Source organism: Alosa pseudoharengus, unplaced genomic scaffold (genome assembly GCF_046254945.1).
Source record: "Alosa pseudoharengus isolate Yale_2024_CS ecotype anadromous, Long Island Sound unplaced genomic scaffold, YU_APseudo_1.1 YU_APseudo_1.1_scf_22, whole genome shotgun sequence".
NCBI lineage: Eukaryota > Metazoa > Chordata > Actinopteri > Clupeiformes > Clupeidae > Alosa > Alosa pseudoharengus.
Genome location: NW_027468680.1, coordinates 17500524 through 17517129, shown reverse-complemented (window position 1 = coordinate 17517129; position 16606 = coordinate 17500524). Strand labels below are relative to the sequence as shown.

General features: G+C 40.9%; 2 protein-coding genes across 3 annotated transcripts in view; both read right to left on the bottom strand.

Moving 5' to 3' along the window:
* heatr5a (HEAT repeat containing 5a) overlaps window positions 1-5023 on the bottom strand; it is a 31316-nt gene extending 26293 nt beyond the window's left edge. For both annotated transcript variants that reach the window (XM_076300804.1, XM_076300805.1), the window contains exons 1-3: window positions 4912-5023; window positions 2897-3127; window positions 2437-2648 (exon numbers count right to left, since the gene is read on the bottom strand). In XM_076300804.1, coding sequence (XP_076156919.1) covers window positions 2437-2648; window positions 2897-3043 — 359 coding nt within the window. In that variant the 5' untranslated portion in view covers window positions 3044-3127; window positions 4912-5023. The remainder of the gene's footprint in view (window positions 1-2436; window positions 2649-2896; window positions 3128-4911) is intronic.
* Window positions 5024-6407: 1384 nt separating this feature from the next.
* Window positions 6408-12392, bottom strand: LOC143139313 (uncharacterized). The gene is made up of 13 exons (XM_076299917.1): window positions 12347-12392; window positions 11416-11531; window positions 10997-11312; window positions 10539-10731; window positions 10077-10353; window positions 9668-9971; window positions 9157-9349; window positions 8779-8947; window positions 7947-8244; window positions 7531-7746; window positions 7270-7411; window positions 6946-7012; window positions 6408-6852 (listed from the first exon to the last, which is right to left on the bottom strand). The coding sequence occupies exons 2-13, from the start codon at window positions 11528-11530 to the stop codon at window positions 6527-6529; spliced, it is 2616 nt and encodes an 871-aa protein (XP_076156032.1). The 5' UTR covers window position 11531; window positions 12347-12392; the 3' UTR covers window positions 6408-6526.
* Between the last annotated feature and the right edge of the window lie 4214 nt (window positions 12393-16606).

The following is a 16606-nucleotide window of genomic DNA, read 5'->3' as shown; positions in this document are numbered from 1 at the left end:
GCTTGATTTTCAAAAAGCCTGTTTTCATCTTCTCATTTCACCACGTGGACAGTTAACAGGATTTTTTTTAATTTGACCATATATCATTCTGTATGTGAGGATCATCTGCCCAAAATTTGGGCTTGTTGCTGAGTTTCTTCATTGAGATAAGATTTTTTTTAAATATTGTCTATAAATCCACTGAATTTGTCCTGGATCTGCAGTACCACTTTGCACCACATGTGGTGCTCTTTTAATACAATGGAAGTCAATGGAAGAGTAAGAGAGTCACTTGTTTGCTGCAAATATCCAATCTAAACACACAGTTTATGGTTCATAGTTGAATTGGTCCAAATAATTATTGCAACATGAACAACATACTACTCATACATAAATCTTAATAAACTGATCAAGTAAATTATACACACATAAGACTGACTGGTCATCATACATGCAGCAAGAGGATTTAGCATAATTACCATCTTTGTAATGAGTTTTCTACACCAGCTTCAACCTATCAGTGCCTATGTGAGCACTTTAATAATTTCTAGCCAGCTGATTAGGCAAAGTCTATATTCATCGTCATGCTTGGGATGCAGTCCTCTGTGATACATAGACAAAGAGCATCAAGATGGAGATCAGTGCTTTAACAAACAATCAAACAATGGGTTTCTAAAATTCAGTTCATCAAGGTATTTCACTTGATGAAGATGACCATGTGTGTTTCCATCACAAGTATTCATAACAAGGTTTGAGGACTCGTGGATCCAAGAGGCATTTGTAAAAAGATGATAAATCTTTAGTATTGATTTTTCTGCATCTGACAATGCACTGAATTTTAGAAACCCCTTTTTACTTGAACCATATGAACCATAAACTGTGTGTTTAGATTGGATATATGCAGCAAACAAGTGACTCTCTTACTCTTCCATTGACTTCCATTGTATTAAAAGAGCACCACATGTGGTGAGACAAGTGGTACTGCAGATAAAGTACAAATTCAGTGGATTTATAGACAATATTTGTTAAAAATCTTATCTCGATGAAGAAACTCAGCAACAAGCCCAAATTTTGGGCAGATGATCCTCACATACAGAATGATATATGGTAAAATTTAAAAAAATCCTGTTAACTGTCCACGTGGTGAAATGAGAAGATGAAAACGGGCTTTTTGAAAATCAAGCCCAATTTAATAAAAATGCTCTGACAATATGATAATGTTAACAACCAAAGTTAATGCATGGACATGACCTAATAATCCATACATGAGTGGGAAAAAAATCTAATGAATTTGTGTCACATACTTTTTGAATGACAAGCCCTCAAAGGTGGTGATGTTTTTTCACATAATGAATTTATAGCCATTTTCAGAGCTTTGCAGAGGGGAAATTACACAAGATACACCTGATTTGATTGGATTGTTTAATTCAACAGGAAAATGTACTTCTATTCACATAGTTTCACTAATGTGTGTGAAATACCAAAAGAGCCAATAATGTTGGAAGTTGAACAAAAAGGATTGTTCACCACGATGCTTAAAATTACTTGAAACTTCAAAGGGCTGTAGTTTTGGAACCATTAGTGATACAGATATACTATTTAAGATTTATGCATAGGTTTGGTCTACAAACACCTGTGATTTTTTTCAGATTTTTTGGGAGAGGGTGACCTGCCAGCCACTGGGTGATTTGACACGGAATGACCCCATTACTCTCTGAACACATCTACTAAATGAGCAGTCATGGAGATTTTTCTAACTTAGGCCCACACAGTGACACACACCCCATTACATCGCATTAACATTCATGTCAGGCCAACCGGTGGCACGAGGCCAAAACTACTCAGCACTGTGTGGGTATTGAAGAGCTCTTCCAGCCTGTATGTCCTTTACCTTTCAGCTAGAGCTCAACACCAGCATGTCCCAAGGAGATATGGCCACTGGCCATTTATAACCCTATAGTGGCACCTCTTTCCCCATATACTCCCCTTCAATATAAATGACACATCAGTCCCATCCCCCTCCTCTACCATGCAGCACAGCATTCTAAAATGAGACACACACACTGGAGTGCAGATAGTTTAGGCAGACCTACATTATGGAAAGTATTCTTTTAACATCTTTAAGTATAGTACCAAAAAGCCTCCCAAGTTAAAGGTGCTCTAAGCGACGTTGGGTAACGTCACTTCTGTTGACGTTCACACAAAACAGAGAGCTAGCTCGCTCGCTACTCCCTCCTGTGCAATTGAAACTCTCCTAAATGTGCATCTTGTCGATGACTGGCTGGAACAGTTTGTTATGTTTTTATGATTTAGGATGCAGCAGCGTGTGGATAAATAAATAATCTAGTATCAGCACTTGGACAGATAAGTAAGCTAGTATGCAATGGCATTAGCCAAACAGTTAGTGGTCAAATAAGCCATCTCTGATGCCCATCGATCTTGAGTGGCGTCACTCACAGGCGGGTGGGCAGTGCGCTGGGCGAGTCGTCCTTGCTGCGGATGATGTCGCTGCAGCGGTCCAGGGCCAGCGATGCGCTGAGCGAGTCTCCGTAGCGGTACACCAGCGCCAGGCACTGGGCCAAGAGCCGGCGTGCGGGGGGGCCTGGGGAGCCCGTCAGCACGGCCAGCAGCTGCTCCACCAGGCGCTTCTGCTTCTGTTTCACGTCCGCCTGCGAGAGCGCACACACACACACACACACACACACACAATACAGTCAGTGTGAGTGAGTGGCAGACAGCAGGATGCTGGAGAGCAAGACACACCACTGGCTGGCTGTAGACTAGACAGAGATGTGTGTTTGTCGGATGTGTTTTTAGCCACTCTCCAGCAGCCCATCTGCATCCAGACAGCAGGACAAACAGGCCTGTGTGTGTGTGTGTGTGTGTGTGTGTGTGTGTGTGTGTGTGAGTCTCTTACTCGGTCTGTGGTGGGCAGCAGCTTCTTCAGGAAGCGCAGCCACTCGTACACAAACTCGGCACGCTGGTGCTCCCCTAGCTGTGCACAGGCCTCCTCGTTGAGGAGCAGCGTGCGGGCATGCTCCATTCTGAAGCCACCTCCCGCCATCTTTAGTAGAGAGGTCCAGAGCAAGTGCTGCCTCTCTCAGGGTAGCCAGATGTTGCCCACTCCCATGACCATCACCTCTACAATCTGACACACACACACACACACACACACAGTGAGAAACATGAGGCAGCATAACAGGGGAAGTAGACTCATATGCAAACAGACTGATTTTGATCGGAGATCGGATCGAAATTACGATCCAGACACAGCAAATGCTGAAAGAGACTGTTCCATTTCACCATCAATACACAGACAGAAAAAGGGTATCAGAGAATTATTAAAATCGTGTGGGACTTTCTTGCAGCTTTTATGATACTTTGGAGCTAACCAAACCAGACAACTCATCAGATCAAAGATGCAGCTCCTCCCTTTAAACCTGAGACAAGAAATTCTGTCACTTAGTGAAGCTCATATGAGACGATGGGGGCTATGAATAATTCAGTCTGCCCTGCAGGGGCCTGGAACTGTCTGGTTCCCTCCTTCTGCTCCAGCGTGATCGCAAACAACTCATTTGGAACCCTCAAGTTCCAACAGGATCGCACAAGCCATTCGCACAAACACACTTTACAGCTGGACGGCATTCTCTACTGCCGAAAACAAGACTTTTCAGAAAGCAGCTCGTCAGGTCTTATTCTGATCAAACGACAAACGTTACGAATAACTAGTCTTAGCTGTTAATGTGAGCCTACTGCTGCTACTGCTTCAGTTGTGGAAAACATTCGTCAACAACCTGCGTTGTCAGCAGCGGCCAAAGTGCCACGGAGACATTTTCATCATCCATAACTACATCGATCCTTCAGTGGAGAAACGAAATAAGTACTTTACTGGCCAAGTTACAGCTTTGGATCAATATGTATTCCAAGCAGCACGAAACTAGCAAACTAGGAAAAGAGGTAGCCTACATAGCTAAGTTACCATGATGTCTCTCTGGTCCTCGACAAATAGACACAATATAAAGACCAAGTGGCTAATATTTCACACGTTACCCAAGCCTGAATGGTGTGATCTTGCGTATAAGTACCTTGCTAGCCCCAAACCAAACTTTTGTTTCCCATCACCCCGCAGACAACTTTAACCAAGCTAACGTTGGCTAACTTAGTTGGCATCTTAACAAGCCCTATCAATTAACGTAAAAACACACGTATGATACGAGTAATGAAAAAACAACTTCTTACGCAAAATAAGTTGACGTTAGCCAAGTAACTTTAACCCCTGAAGATGAGAAAATTCGGTTAAAACATGCTAGCACGCTAGCTAACGTTATAACGATAACGTTACGTTAACTCAATGAATTTACATTAATGTTGTGTTAGCTTTGAATCGTTCGTCTTGTATTACAACAATGCTGACGCTGGAAAGACACATAATTCCCTCAATCCAAGTCTAAATTCGTTGTTAGTAATGACTATCGTCAGCTGTTTGTCAGTTTGTAGATAAAGGTAGCAGCTACTCTTGGCAAACGGAATGCCTAACAGCTAGAACACAGCTAGCAACCCACTAAGGTTGGGGATGTGTCAGTAAGTTAGCTATATCGAAATTGCTTGACATGTCCATGCAAATTAAAACTTCCACAAAAGGGAGAATGATGTGAAGGTTTTAGTTTAACCAGTAATTCTTCGAAAGAAAACATAGTTAACATTTAGGCAGCTAGCGAAGTTGAAGTTAAGAGGACGTTTAGTGGCATTAGCCACTAGCCAGCAATTCGCATCCTCAGCTGATGTTCCGTACGACAGCAAGTTAGCATAGCATCTAGCTTCTAGTTACCGTTATGACAGACAGATTCAAACAAGGTGCTGCAAACCTAAAAACACACCTTAGATTGTGCAAATCCAAAACAAGTGTTAAAAGAAGTCAGCAGGGAATGTTACCTGAGAAACAGGATATTTAGCTCCTTCGCTCGCCTCAGCGCTCTTCCATTCAAGGAGGTGCGTTTACTGTTAAGTGTTCGCTAGATCTAGAATTCTACCTCAGGCTCAAACAGAACTGCCGCTGCTGTTTGGAGGGAGCCCTACCAACTACCAAGCTGGAAAGAGTCGCCAGAGCAGACACCCACCACACTGCTTGTTGTATAGTGGGTCATTACGTGTTCACTAAACATAATACTAAAACTTAGTTAACAATGCAGTTATTACATAGATAATATATTTGATCTGATACCAAACATAACTATCAGAGAGACATGGCACAAGAGTGGGATAATTGGAAGTTGGGGTAATTGTAATCAGATTAAAACAGTTTAGACTAAAAATAAAATGGCAAAACGTACAATAATAGCTTCCAACACTGTAACGTTATAAACAGTGATTGAAAGGCCCTGTTTTGCGACCGATGTTAAGCTTCATTACAATTAAGGGCCTCTGACTGGGAGAAGCGAGAAGCCCTTGGCTGCAGCGTGTTGACTGGACTCACGAAACAGACTGCTGTTTTAGAATTGCAATAGTGCCACCTGCTGGTCTCTGACAATAAACTTTCTCTTGTGCAGTCGGACACACCAAAACAGCCCAGTCTCAAACAGATCCTGATGATAAACATTGTAGGCCTGTTTCTCGGCAAATTCTAACTTTGATATATCTTAGTGCCTAACAGTCACCCAAGGCAGACAGCTGCTCAATCGCAATAGTGACAATGAAACAGCAAGTCACAAACAGATCACACGAATAACATAGGCTAGGTTTCACCCAAAACCAAGGGTGTACTCCAAGTACGTGGTTAAGTTAACCCAAAAGAAGTGGTAAACCTTCAAATAGAAGAGCTCGGGCTGTTCTTTTATCAGGTTTACAACTTCTTCTGGGTAATCTTACCTAGGTTTGTCACTAAACAACCTACTTTAGATTGGGGATTCATAGCCAGGGGGAATCATTTACCTCCCTGGACACAGATAGTGCAGAGTGCTCTGTGGAATGTACTCTACTGCATGTAATCAGGTCTGGACAATGTATATCATCTGTATTATAATGTAAGCTTTTCAGCTTATTTGGAGCTATTATTCTTAATGAATAATGTAGTGTTTATATTCTGTACGTTGCTTTGAACATAAGCATTTGCCAAATACCTTAAACATAAACATCTGACAAACAATCCCCTTACTGAGACACTGGCAACCCCAACCTGAACAGAAGTGATTTTATGTCATCTTAACCTGTCACTTTCCAATTTGTTTTTTTTCCTTGTCTAGACTGGTTGCACTGAACGGATTTCATGATGTCCATGTTCTCTTACACATTATGAAAGCTAAACTATTGGGGTATGGAGAGTTTTTTAATTAAAAAAGGGAACCAGAATAATGTTGTAGCAAACATTATGTGTGTTTCCACAACAACATACCGCATGGTTTTTGAACGAATGACCACAGTAAAATCAGATTTTTATTTTTTATTTTATTTACACATATTGCACACCACATCTTCTCAGATACTGGAAAAGGTCTGTAATACTCCCTCAAATATGTATATCTGAGTAAATACTTCTAACCCACAGGTGTCTCTAGAATTCCACAACATGAGTGAGTGGTTCCTCTGAAGTGAGGTAAATTGACTGTTTCTGGCCGTAAACCCCGTGCTTGACGACACATTTGGCTTCCAGACATCTTTTGGAAGATGCCAAAGCTCTCTCACACTGGGACACAAAGCTGCTATAAAGCCGCTGTCCATGTGAAGCATCAATTCTCTGCAAATACTGAAACTTATTGTCTTTCAGTGTTCCGGTCAGCGAGTCTTGTGGAACTATGAGAACACTTCCAGGAAGATCAAGCACAGATGAGGGTTCTCGTCCGTTAACATGGAACAACTTGGCCTGCAGCAAGGATCTGACTGTTGATAAAGAGACATCCCCTCATGTTTATTTGAGTAAAATTAATATAATTTTAGTCACTAAACTCTGTTTAAATGCTGCTTCGTACTCACCCATCTTTGGTATTATCTCTTCAGTGGCGTCAAAAAAGGTCAAATAGATCACTAGGCCAGCATCAATCTATAAAACAGACATTACAGATGATGTAATGTCAATAATAACACACTACATTCATTGTGCACTGAAAGAACATGCTTTGCTGAAATTATATTTCATTAAGTGTGGCATAGGAAAATCTTTGCATGAGGAAAGCTCTGTCGACCTGTTTAACACTGTCATCTGCATCAGTAAGGCATCAATAAGGACAGCATGTAAATAAATAATAAACAGCAGCACAAAAGAACTAAATATATACACCCCTGAGCAAAATATCTTACCCGTGTGTAACATGCATTGTCATCTTTGGTTTCTTTTTGTGTTTGAATTATTGCTTGTGAGCACAGCTGTAAGACTGTCCTTGCTCGCAAAGGTTCAAACTTTTCCCGTGCAGGCAAACTATCCTTCAAATGGACCTGGTAACTACAAATGCAAAACAATACATACCAATTCACTGAACGTATTTTCAAGAGAGGTGTCATTGTGTTATGTCCATAGTTACCATCACATAAAATGCCTATAGAACAATCGATGACACAGACCTCTGTAAGGCAATGATCACAGGAAGCACGTCCCCATCTTTCCTACGCTTGTTTGGGAGGAGACTGGCGCCATCCAGAGGATCACTTCTCTTAACAGCAGGATGCCACGGGTTGCCAGAGCCCTGGTGAACTGTTTCCACCACCTCTGACAAAGCAATCGCTTTGGCTGGTTCTACATCCCCACCAGCTGGACTGGCCGAATCTGTGTCTGAAGGACTTGCAGAAGAAAAACAACATTGTATTGTTATTGAAATTATATAAGCATTGAGCAACAAGTGATGTTGCCATGACGAAACAGTAGTCGTGATGCATAACAGCACAAGGTCCTTAGACCCTCACCATACTGTTCAATTGTGGATTCCGTAAAGCCACTTCTGAATGGTGCTCCTCACACACCTTGAGCATTCCACACTCACCTTGCTGCCTGGGTCTGGTTGACATTTTCAGGGTCATTGCATTGTGGACTGGCTGGACTGGCACAGGGCTCTGGGGGAGGCGCTCGGGCAGCAGAGCACTCCTCGCACCTCTGGATCCACCTCTGGATGTCGGCCTTCAGCGAGCCCCAGTGGAAGTGCTTGGAGATGAGCGTGGTGCACTTGTCCACATCCAGGTGGTTCATCTCGTTGTGGTACGTCGTGAGGGTGGCCTGGACGTCCTCTTTGTTCCTGACCACTCTGCGCCGGTTACATTTGGTGGTGAAGAAAAGTATTCCATCTGAACAATACAATAGAAAACAAATGTGAAATACATGGAATTGATGTCGTTTTTCCTCTGTTAAAGGCGAAGTCAGCGATCGTACGCGATATCAAGCCCATAACATTTCTTGTCACATTCAGCAATCATCTCTTCACAACCGCTAGCTGACCATTGTAGGAGGCCCAATATCAAGAACGTTGTTTTTGAAAAAAAGCATCTGTTGATACATTTGAATATAATTATAAACATAAACAAACGTGACTTCCTGCGCCATTGCTGACTGCACCTTTAAATCTAAAAGTTAAGTAGAGTTATTGCCCTGAGTAATGCACACGAGTTCAGCTATCCAGAGAATCACAAAAACATGAGGTCACAGTGACTTTGACCTATATACATTAACATATATTCTAATGTGTTAATCATTAAAGTATAAGTCTTTAAAAAATATCAGTGAGGTACATGGGAGACATTCTTTGCTAAAAACAACTGTTCCAAAGACCAATAGTGGTCACAATGCATACACCAACTGTTGGGTATATTGAACAGGCTTACCATGTACTGCAAATCTTGTACAGAGTCTCCGCAATGTGTTTTTCTCCACAGCATTCAAACCAGGAGGATAGACCCTTGTGCTCAAGTATTTGTGCACCGCGTCATATTTTGAGAAAAAGGTCTGCTGGATATTTTCTGAGTTATTTTCTGCATCTGAGCCCTCTGCTGCCTGTATGAAGACACAAAAACAATGTGTGACAACATGTCCAGACAATCTTAGCTGTTTAAACACATATGAAGGGATGTTTTTTACATCCATCTTTGTTCATCACTGACCCCAGCCAAAGCTGCAAGCAACTTGGGTCTTATGATCAATGACCAACTCAATTTCGCTTCAGACAAAGGTGTCTAAATAAAAGTTTGCCTACTACGTCACACCTCTAGCTGAGGCTGGCCAAGTGACAGGGTGGGCACAGCATGTCTTTTCAGCAGCTTTTCCTTGCCCACACGCTCAAAGCAGTCTTCAGTGAAATGATTGGAGCAGACTGTTGATCTTGTGAGTGGAGACCACTTGCTTTTATGCGTGTTCTTGATCCACTGGGTAAGCCTCTCAGGGTCATCAAACGGAAACCTGAAAGACACACACACAAAAAACTCTGTTTCTCTGTCTGTCCCTAACAACACAAAACATTGTGAATGCTCCCACGAATGGTTCAGAAGGTGAACACCAATCCGATCGGACATTCTTCTGGTGTGCTCTCAGACAATGTACAATAAAGTGAATAGAATAAATATGATGGATCAACCCAGAATAATAAAAAACTGTCTGTGTAAATACTCTGAGATTTAATGTTCATATTGTATTAACAGATTATCTAAAACAGACCTACTGTATGTTTGATGTAAATGGGAGTGGTATCAGAGCCTGTGTGGATGGACATCACCTCACCGATGAAAGGTTAGACCCAGTGTCCTCTCCACCGGCCCATTGTGATTCTTGCAGCCATTCACACAGCAATGAAACTTCTGTGATGATTCATCCATATTAAGGCAGAACTGACAGTTGCCAATCCACATTTCTACATCCCTCATCAGCGTTCCCCAGTGGTACTTCTCAGCGATGGCTGAAGTGCATCGGCTTATGGCGTAATGACCTTGGTTATCATGAAATTCCCTCAGCACCGCATTCACCTGCGCTCGGCTTCGGAGCACTCTACGACGCTTGTTTCTTCGGCAGTAGTACAGAACATCATCTGTACAGAACGGAATTTGAATTGAGTGGGAGAAGGATATACAAATGCAGGGAAAAAAAGCTTATGTGTTGCTGCAAGTATAGCATTGCATGTGGCTCAGATTACCTTCCAGGCGGTAGAGTTTTGAGGCTCTTCTAATTGTGTACTTCATTGTCTTACTTGTCTCCTTTGAATATGACCCTGTCCTCAAGTACCTCTCCACAGCATCATACCGAGAGAAAGGAAGCTCCTTTCTGCTGTTTAGGTCATTTTCCCACAGTTGATCGCCAGTATTCGCCAACTCCCCCCTCTCTGAATCTATTGCATACGGATGTTCTATATGTTCTGTGTTTTCTAATGAAGGGAGATCTTGGAAAGGGTCAATGTCATCTTCATTGATTTCCTGTTGAAGTTGTCAGAGGTTAACATTTTAATAAACAATCACAGAACTATCTAACTATCTACAATTTTAGAAGCATTGAGCAAGAGAATGGGTTTTATTCCAGGGCACACTCTGATATGCCCTGAAAACAAACACAAATATGTTTTAAAAAAAAGAGACAACATTGACATTTATATGCAGGTTACCTGTTGACCATCTGAGGACACTGGCACAGTGGGGACTGCATCAGATTTGAGAGATATACTCTCTCCTGAGTAATCGAAGCAGTCCTCTGTGAAGTGCTTGGAGCAAAGGACAGATTTTGGGGTGAGAGACCAATGGTCCCGTTTGGCATAGGAGATCCAAAGCTCACGTCTCTTGGAATCACTCAAGGGGAATCTGGTAGCAGAGAAGACCAAATAAAAAGACCAAATAACTTTCTAGAAAACCTCAATAGGCAGTTCCCTGGGGTAGACAGCACAGGCAGTAATAGTGTTACCTATCATAGCCCCACACAAGTGCTGATGTATTAAACAACACAAGTAATGATTGTAATGTCCACTAACAGCCAAGCAAACTGAATCACACAGAGCCAATACAATAACAAAACCTTATACCCAGACACTAAATATATCACATGCAATTCTCATATGATTGATGATACCTGTGAAAGGTCAGGCTCTCATCTTCACCATTTGATACCAGGCTACTCTCACACCCATAGCAGATGCAGTGCATTGTCTTTGGTCCACGGACGGGTTTTCGACGAGTCTGCTTGCATGTCTGACAGTTATCGATCCATGTTTTAACATCTTTTGTAATGGAACCCCAGTAGAAGCGTCTTGCCACCTCTTTGAGTACCCTCCCGCCATTCTTATGAATTTTGTCATTGTGATACTGTTGAAGCACAGATTTCACCTCTTCTTGGTCACGTACAACTTTACGTAGCCTTCGGCCATCATAATGCCAAAGGCATTCATCTGGAGGAAGCGAGGAGATGAAAGATGTAAATTTGCACACATCTTCACACACAATCAGATGTTGAGTAACAATTATGTTGTAAATCAACCTCCTGTGGCCTACCTTTCCAGAAAAACTTTTTACTTGCTCTTTTAATACGTTTGCCTTCCTTTTTGTCTGGTTTATAGGTGTGGAACCGTAAATATTGTTCTACTTCACTATAAAGCTGGAAATACATCCTAGAGAAGAGGGAAATTAGACAAAAATAAATATCATTAGTCTTACACATTAACATAAAACTGAATTTACAGTGTGCCATTGCCAGGAAATACACCCTAGGAAAGCTTCACAAAGTCGCAAAGCCATACAAATAAAATAAAACCACAAGCTAATTTCCAATCATTTGGAATTATCAAGGTCATTAGGCCTAATTAAAATCCTGATAGACCAAACACAGGGCAAAAATGCTTAGCTGAGGAGAAATAGTAGCCGTTAAGATTTAATAAGATCTTATACAATAGTTAACACAACATACATTTTGATATCACTCAATTAAAATAAATGAAACAAATTGCACTCACACCTCTGCAAAAAGGCAGATAAGTAGCTTTGTGGTACGAAAAAATGCACAAATTAAGATGCAAAAACCCATCATAACCCAACTAGAATTAATTTAATATAACATCAACATAAGACAGCCGTAACAAAACAGGCACGTTTAAACGCTTTAAACAATGATCTATTAATTTCGCCGTGTATTTATATGCAAAATTATTTGTAAGTAGGCTAGCCTATGTTCAAATCCCAATGTTGAAATTCTAAGGAATTTGTTATAGGACTGCTGTTCAGCAGCGCAGAAGAGCCTTTAGCTTTACCACAAAATTTGGCAAAACATGGGGCATTATAATAGGTAAAACTGCCATCTTCTAAAAAGAATACATTCAAGTAAAATTATGCGGTGAGACAAATTACTAATCACGGAGTGATTAATAGGCTACAATTGTCTTTGAAAGTTTTCGTCTTTCAGAACTAAAAAGAAAGACTAGTGAAGTACCTGACTTTACGAGAAATGCTGCGAAGAAAACGTGTACCATTTCCGTTTCCTAAACATTCCCTCGTCTATAATGACTTTTCCCCCGTTACACCAATGCAGCTACTGCCACCATTTGGACTGGCATGTAAGATACAGAAGAGGCTAAGTAAATGTCAGGTCCTTTCTGGCTTTTTAGATACAGTTCTAGAGAACACAAGTAAATAAATATTATGTATGTTTATGTAATCAAATACAAACATACAAAATAATTGAGAGAATAAAATATGTATTAGGCCTATATAGATAGGTGATACTTAAGTTAGAATCAAAGGTGCTCTAAGCAATGCAACACTAGGCTAGGCTAAAACATTTTCAAAACAGAGCTCTCTCACACTGGGAGACAAAGTTGTTATAAAGCTGGTGTCCATTCAATACATAAATTCCCTGCATACTGACACTTGCCCTATATGAACTAGTTTGGGAACTGCTTGAACACCACAAGGCAACACAGGTTTGTTCAAGACTGTGACATGGTTCCAAAAATAAATCTATTTTATTAACAAGTAGGCTACAAAAGACACCAAGGGGCAGTAGGCCTACAATCACTGACCAGACAAACAGAACAAGTGGGCTGCACTTGGACGTGGCGCAATGCGCTATATGGCTAATGGCCTACTAGTGAAAGCACAGGAAACAGGACTAAAGGGTTTACCGTGGCAGGGGCCCCAGAAACTACACACCAGCACATGTGAATACACAATACAGGTCAAGACACACCCAAGTGCACTACAGCAAATCAGTGAGGGGGGGTGTCGTAGGTTAGGTAGGTTGTCTGTTATGAAATTGTAAATCCAGTCAATTGAATCTTAATTCTGGGGAACCTTTTTTTTTCAAAAGGCTCTTTAAAAGCACATTGCTCCTATTGAAAAATATGTACAATTGCATGTAGCCTAGTGCTTTTGAACACACAGGTGGATTTGGGTTGCTCACAAACTCCTCTTAAAGGCTCAGAGATATAAGAGATAAAGTTCTATTAAACTGCACATAACACAGACCCCTTTTGAAATATCTGAACTATAAGTCTGCATTTTTCATCGTCGTGTACTCAGGTGACTAACTTTGACTAACTAACAACTAACCTTTGTTAATTGGAGTTTCATTAGTCACAGATGATCATCATGCGATCTGCAAGCTAGACACTCTTGGTAAATATGGCCCTATGTTTTTATGGTTATGGTATTTGGCAAATGCTTTTGTCCAAAGTATGCCTTGCCATATGAAATGTGCACACTATGATATAGCTTAACAAAAAAAAGGCCTTCAATACAGAAGATACTTTATTTTCATTTCATCAGAAATAGTGTGTCATTGAAGTATTTAATTAGTGCACAAAATACCTTTACCAACATTTTTGCTGTTGGTTTAAAGATTAAATTTGTAGTCAAAATGTCGATATTTATCACAATGAAGTCAAAGTATAACAAAGTATAAAACAAAAGAGACACTAAGAGCTTTTCAACTCATATCAATAAAGAAAATGTGTTCCAGGCTATAAGTAGAGCAAATGGAAGCAAGTAAGGAATCCAGTTCGATGAATATCCAGGGCTTCTCTGAATACTTTATCACATGGTTTTGAAAGCCGGGAAATATACACTAGTGTCCCGGGAAGATACGTGTTCTGTCTTCAATGAGGCTTAGTTGAATTAAAATGATTTCTTCACCAATCTGACTCCAATTTTATTATAAAGGCTAGCTATACTGCTGGCATTATTTAACCAACAATTATGTACTTCCAAAGTATTATCTCTCTATCAAAGGCTTATCTGTTAATCATATATGATCCAACCCAACACCTTTAGCAGTTACTTCTCTTTGAAAAGAGAAGAGAGCTTTTAAAAGGGTTTTAGTAGCCTAACCATCTGCCAACTTCATTATGAGGGCTAAAGCAGGACTTTTACAAATAGACCAATGCTTATAAAATTGCAGACCCTAGTGGGTCCCATTATACTGAACAAGAGTTATTGGATGGAAAAGTATCATTTACCAAAATCTTGAAATTTTAAGTAAATCAATTTAAGTCAATGAGAAAGGAATATTAATTGTAACTTTGAATTTTATTATGGCTATTATTATACAATTAATTATTTCATCAAATGCTACTAATCCAGGTCATGAGACACAAGAGTCTGTTTGTTTGCTTCAAAATCATTTAGAAAAAAATAATTGAGAGTCAGTCAGGTGTGTTTCCTCAGTAAACGTCATATTCGTTGTACATGATTATGAAGCATTTTCTTGGGCCATAAAGTGCACCAACACCTTGTTTACACGAAATTCATTCATTCCAATCCATGAGAATAAGTCAGGTGTGTTTGTTCACAGTGGAAAACATTTCTGTTGGCTTCATATTGAAGGACTCTCTATAAAGTGCACCAGTCGGTCAGTTATAACCATGCAATGAATTTACTCTCTGGAATAGTACAAAATATAACCGCCGCCCAGTCCAGCACATTTTTTCCACAAAAATAAATCACGCTGAAAGGCCTATATGATTCCAACTGTCTCACTAAATTGCATTATCCACACTCAATTCTCACTGGTATCTGCTAGACAACAAGTACCAAAACATGATTAGTTCATAGATTTCACATGTAAAATTAATTTTATACAAGCCCACCTCCATCTTGCCTGTTCATAATTCTGAGAAATTCTTGAATTGTGTGCATGTGTGCATGTACATATTTATGTTATGTGTGTGTGTGTGTGTGTGTGTGTGTGTGTGTGCGTGCTTGTGTGTGTGCCTGCGTATGTGCCTGTGCATGTACTGTATGCGTACATATGTCTACTGTGTGAGTATGTGTCATACGTATGATTACTGTGAATGTATGTGTGTGCGTGTGTATCTGTTTGTGCACATGTGTGCACATGAAATGGGTTAACATGACCCCTGGACATACGGAAAATTTGGTCATCCTAGGCCCTACAGTTCTCCAGATATTCACAGAGAACTGTGTCTGCCCTACCCTCCTTTCGGGGGGTCCAGTCCAGCAGGGGGGGGGGGCTACAGATCAAAACGAAAAACGACGGTTCCATGCTATCCATGTGGGGTTACATGCCCACCAAGTTTTGTGTACCCCAGTCTTTCAGTGTCCCGGGAATCCTTGTTGGTGTACGTCACTAAATGTACACATAAATTATTTTATTGTAAGGCCCCCCATGAACAAAAGTACACAAAAAGGCTACAGATGGTCCAGAAAGCTCCAGCCTGTCTGGTCTACAATCAACCAAAAAGGGCCCATGTTACCCCGCTGTTCATTGAGCTCCACTGGCTACCCTTACTCACCCGCATCAAATTCAAGTCACTAATACTTGCATACAACGTGATTGTTGGGTCTGCACCCACTTACGTAAGTGCTGTTATAAAGGCTTGTCACCCTTCGACCACTGCGCTCCTCCAAGGAACATCGTCTTGCTGGCGTCACACTAGCAATCCAGACTATTCTCATCTGTGGTCCCCCCAGGGATGGATTATTGAACGGGCCTACCGGGCCCAGGTGTCCAAGGGTTCAGGAGGCCCTGAAGCTCAAGCCGCTGTGTCAAGTCAATGCTATGTTCTCCACCCCTGATATCTGAATAGGACCACTCAGTCAAATAACACGGTTTATGTTATGTGATACATATGTGATGTGATACAAGATAGGGCCCCTCAATCCTATATGGGTTATGTTATTCACCCATGACATTTGAATGGGGGGCACTCGGCCAAATAACACCGATTACACTATGTGTGATAATCATGCTTTATTTTGCCATCTATTTTCACAGCACAATGCAATCTGTTGATGGTTATGTCATATATCAAGTCAAGTCAAGTCAAGTCAACTTTATTGTCAATCAAATCCATGCAACAGTACATTACACAGCAGACAGAAATTTTGTTTCTCCCATACTCCAATGTGCACTAAGCATAACTTAAACATAAGACTAGCCATAGGACACAACTAGACAAGTGCAAATAGATATTACAGATCAACACAAGGTGCAATATGGCAAAAGTGCAATGTGCAAAGTAGCAGTAATATTTTGCAAACATTGAGTTTGCCTTTTTCACAGTTCCACAGGTCTTTGTGTGTGTGGATTGTGTGTGTGTGTGTGTGTGTGTGTGTGTGTGTGTGTGTGTGTGTGTGTGTGGGGGGGGTTATAGTCCAGTTTTCATGAGTGAGTTGAGCAGTCTGATGGCTTGTGGGAAAAAGCTGTGGCTGAGTCTGGTAGTCTTGCAACGCA

Excerpts from the sequence above, each read along its gene's own strand:
- LOC143139313 (XM_076299917.1), bottom strand. The coding sequence starts at position 11,530 with ATGTATTTCCAGCTTTATAGTGAAGTAGAACAATATTTACGGTTCCAC. Across the intron at positions 10,354-10,538 it reads TGTCCTCAGATGGTCAACAG|GAAATCAATGAAGATGACAT; the intron begins GTAACCTGCATA and ends CAACTTCAACAG. Across the intron at positions 7,013-7,269 it reads ACAATGCATGTTACACACGG|ATTGATGCTGGCCTAGTGAT; the intron begins GTAAGATATTTT and ends TCTGTTTTATAG.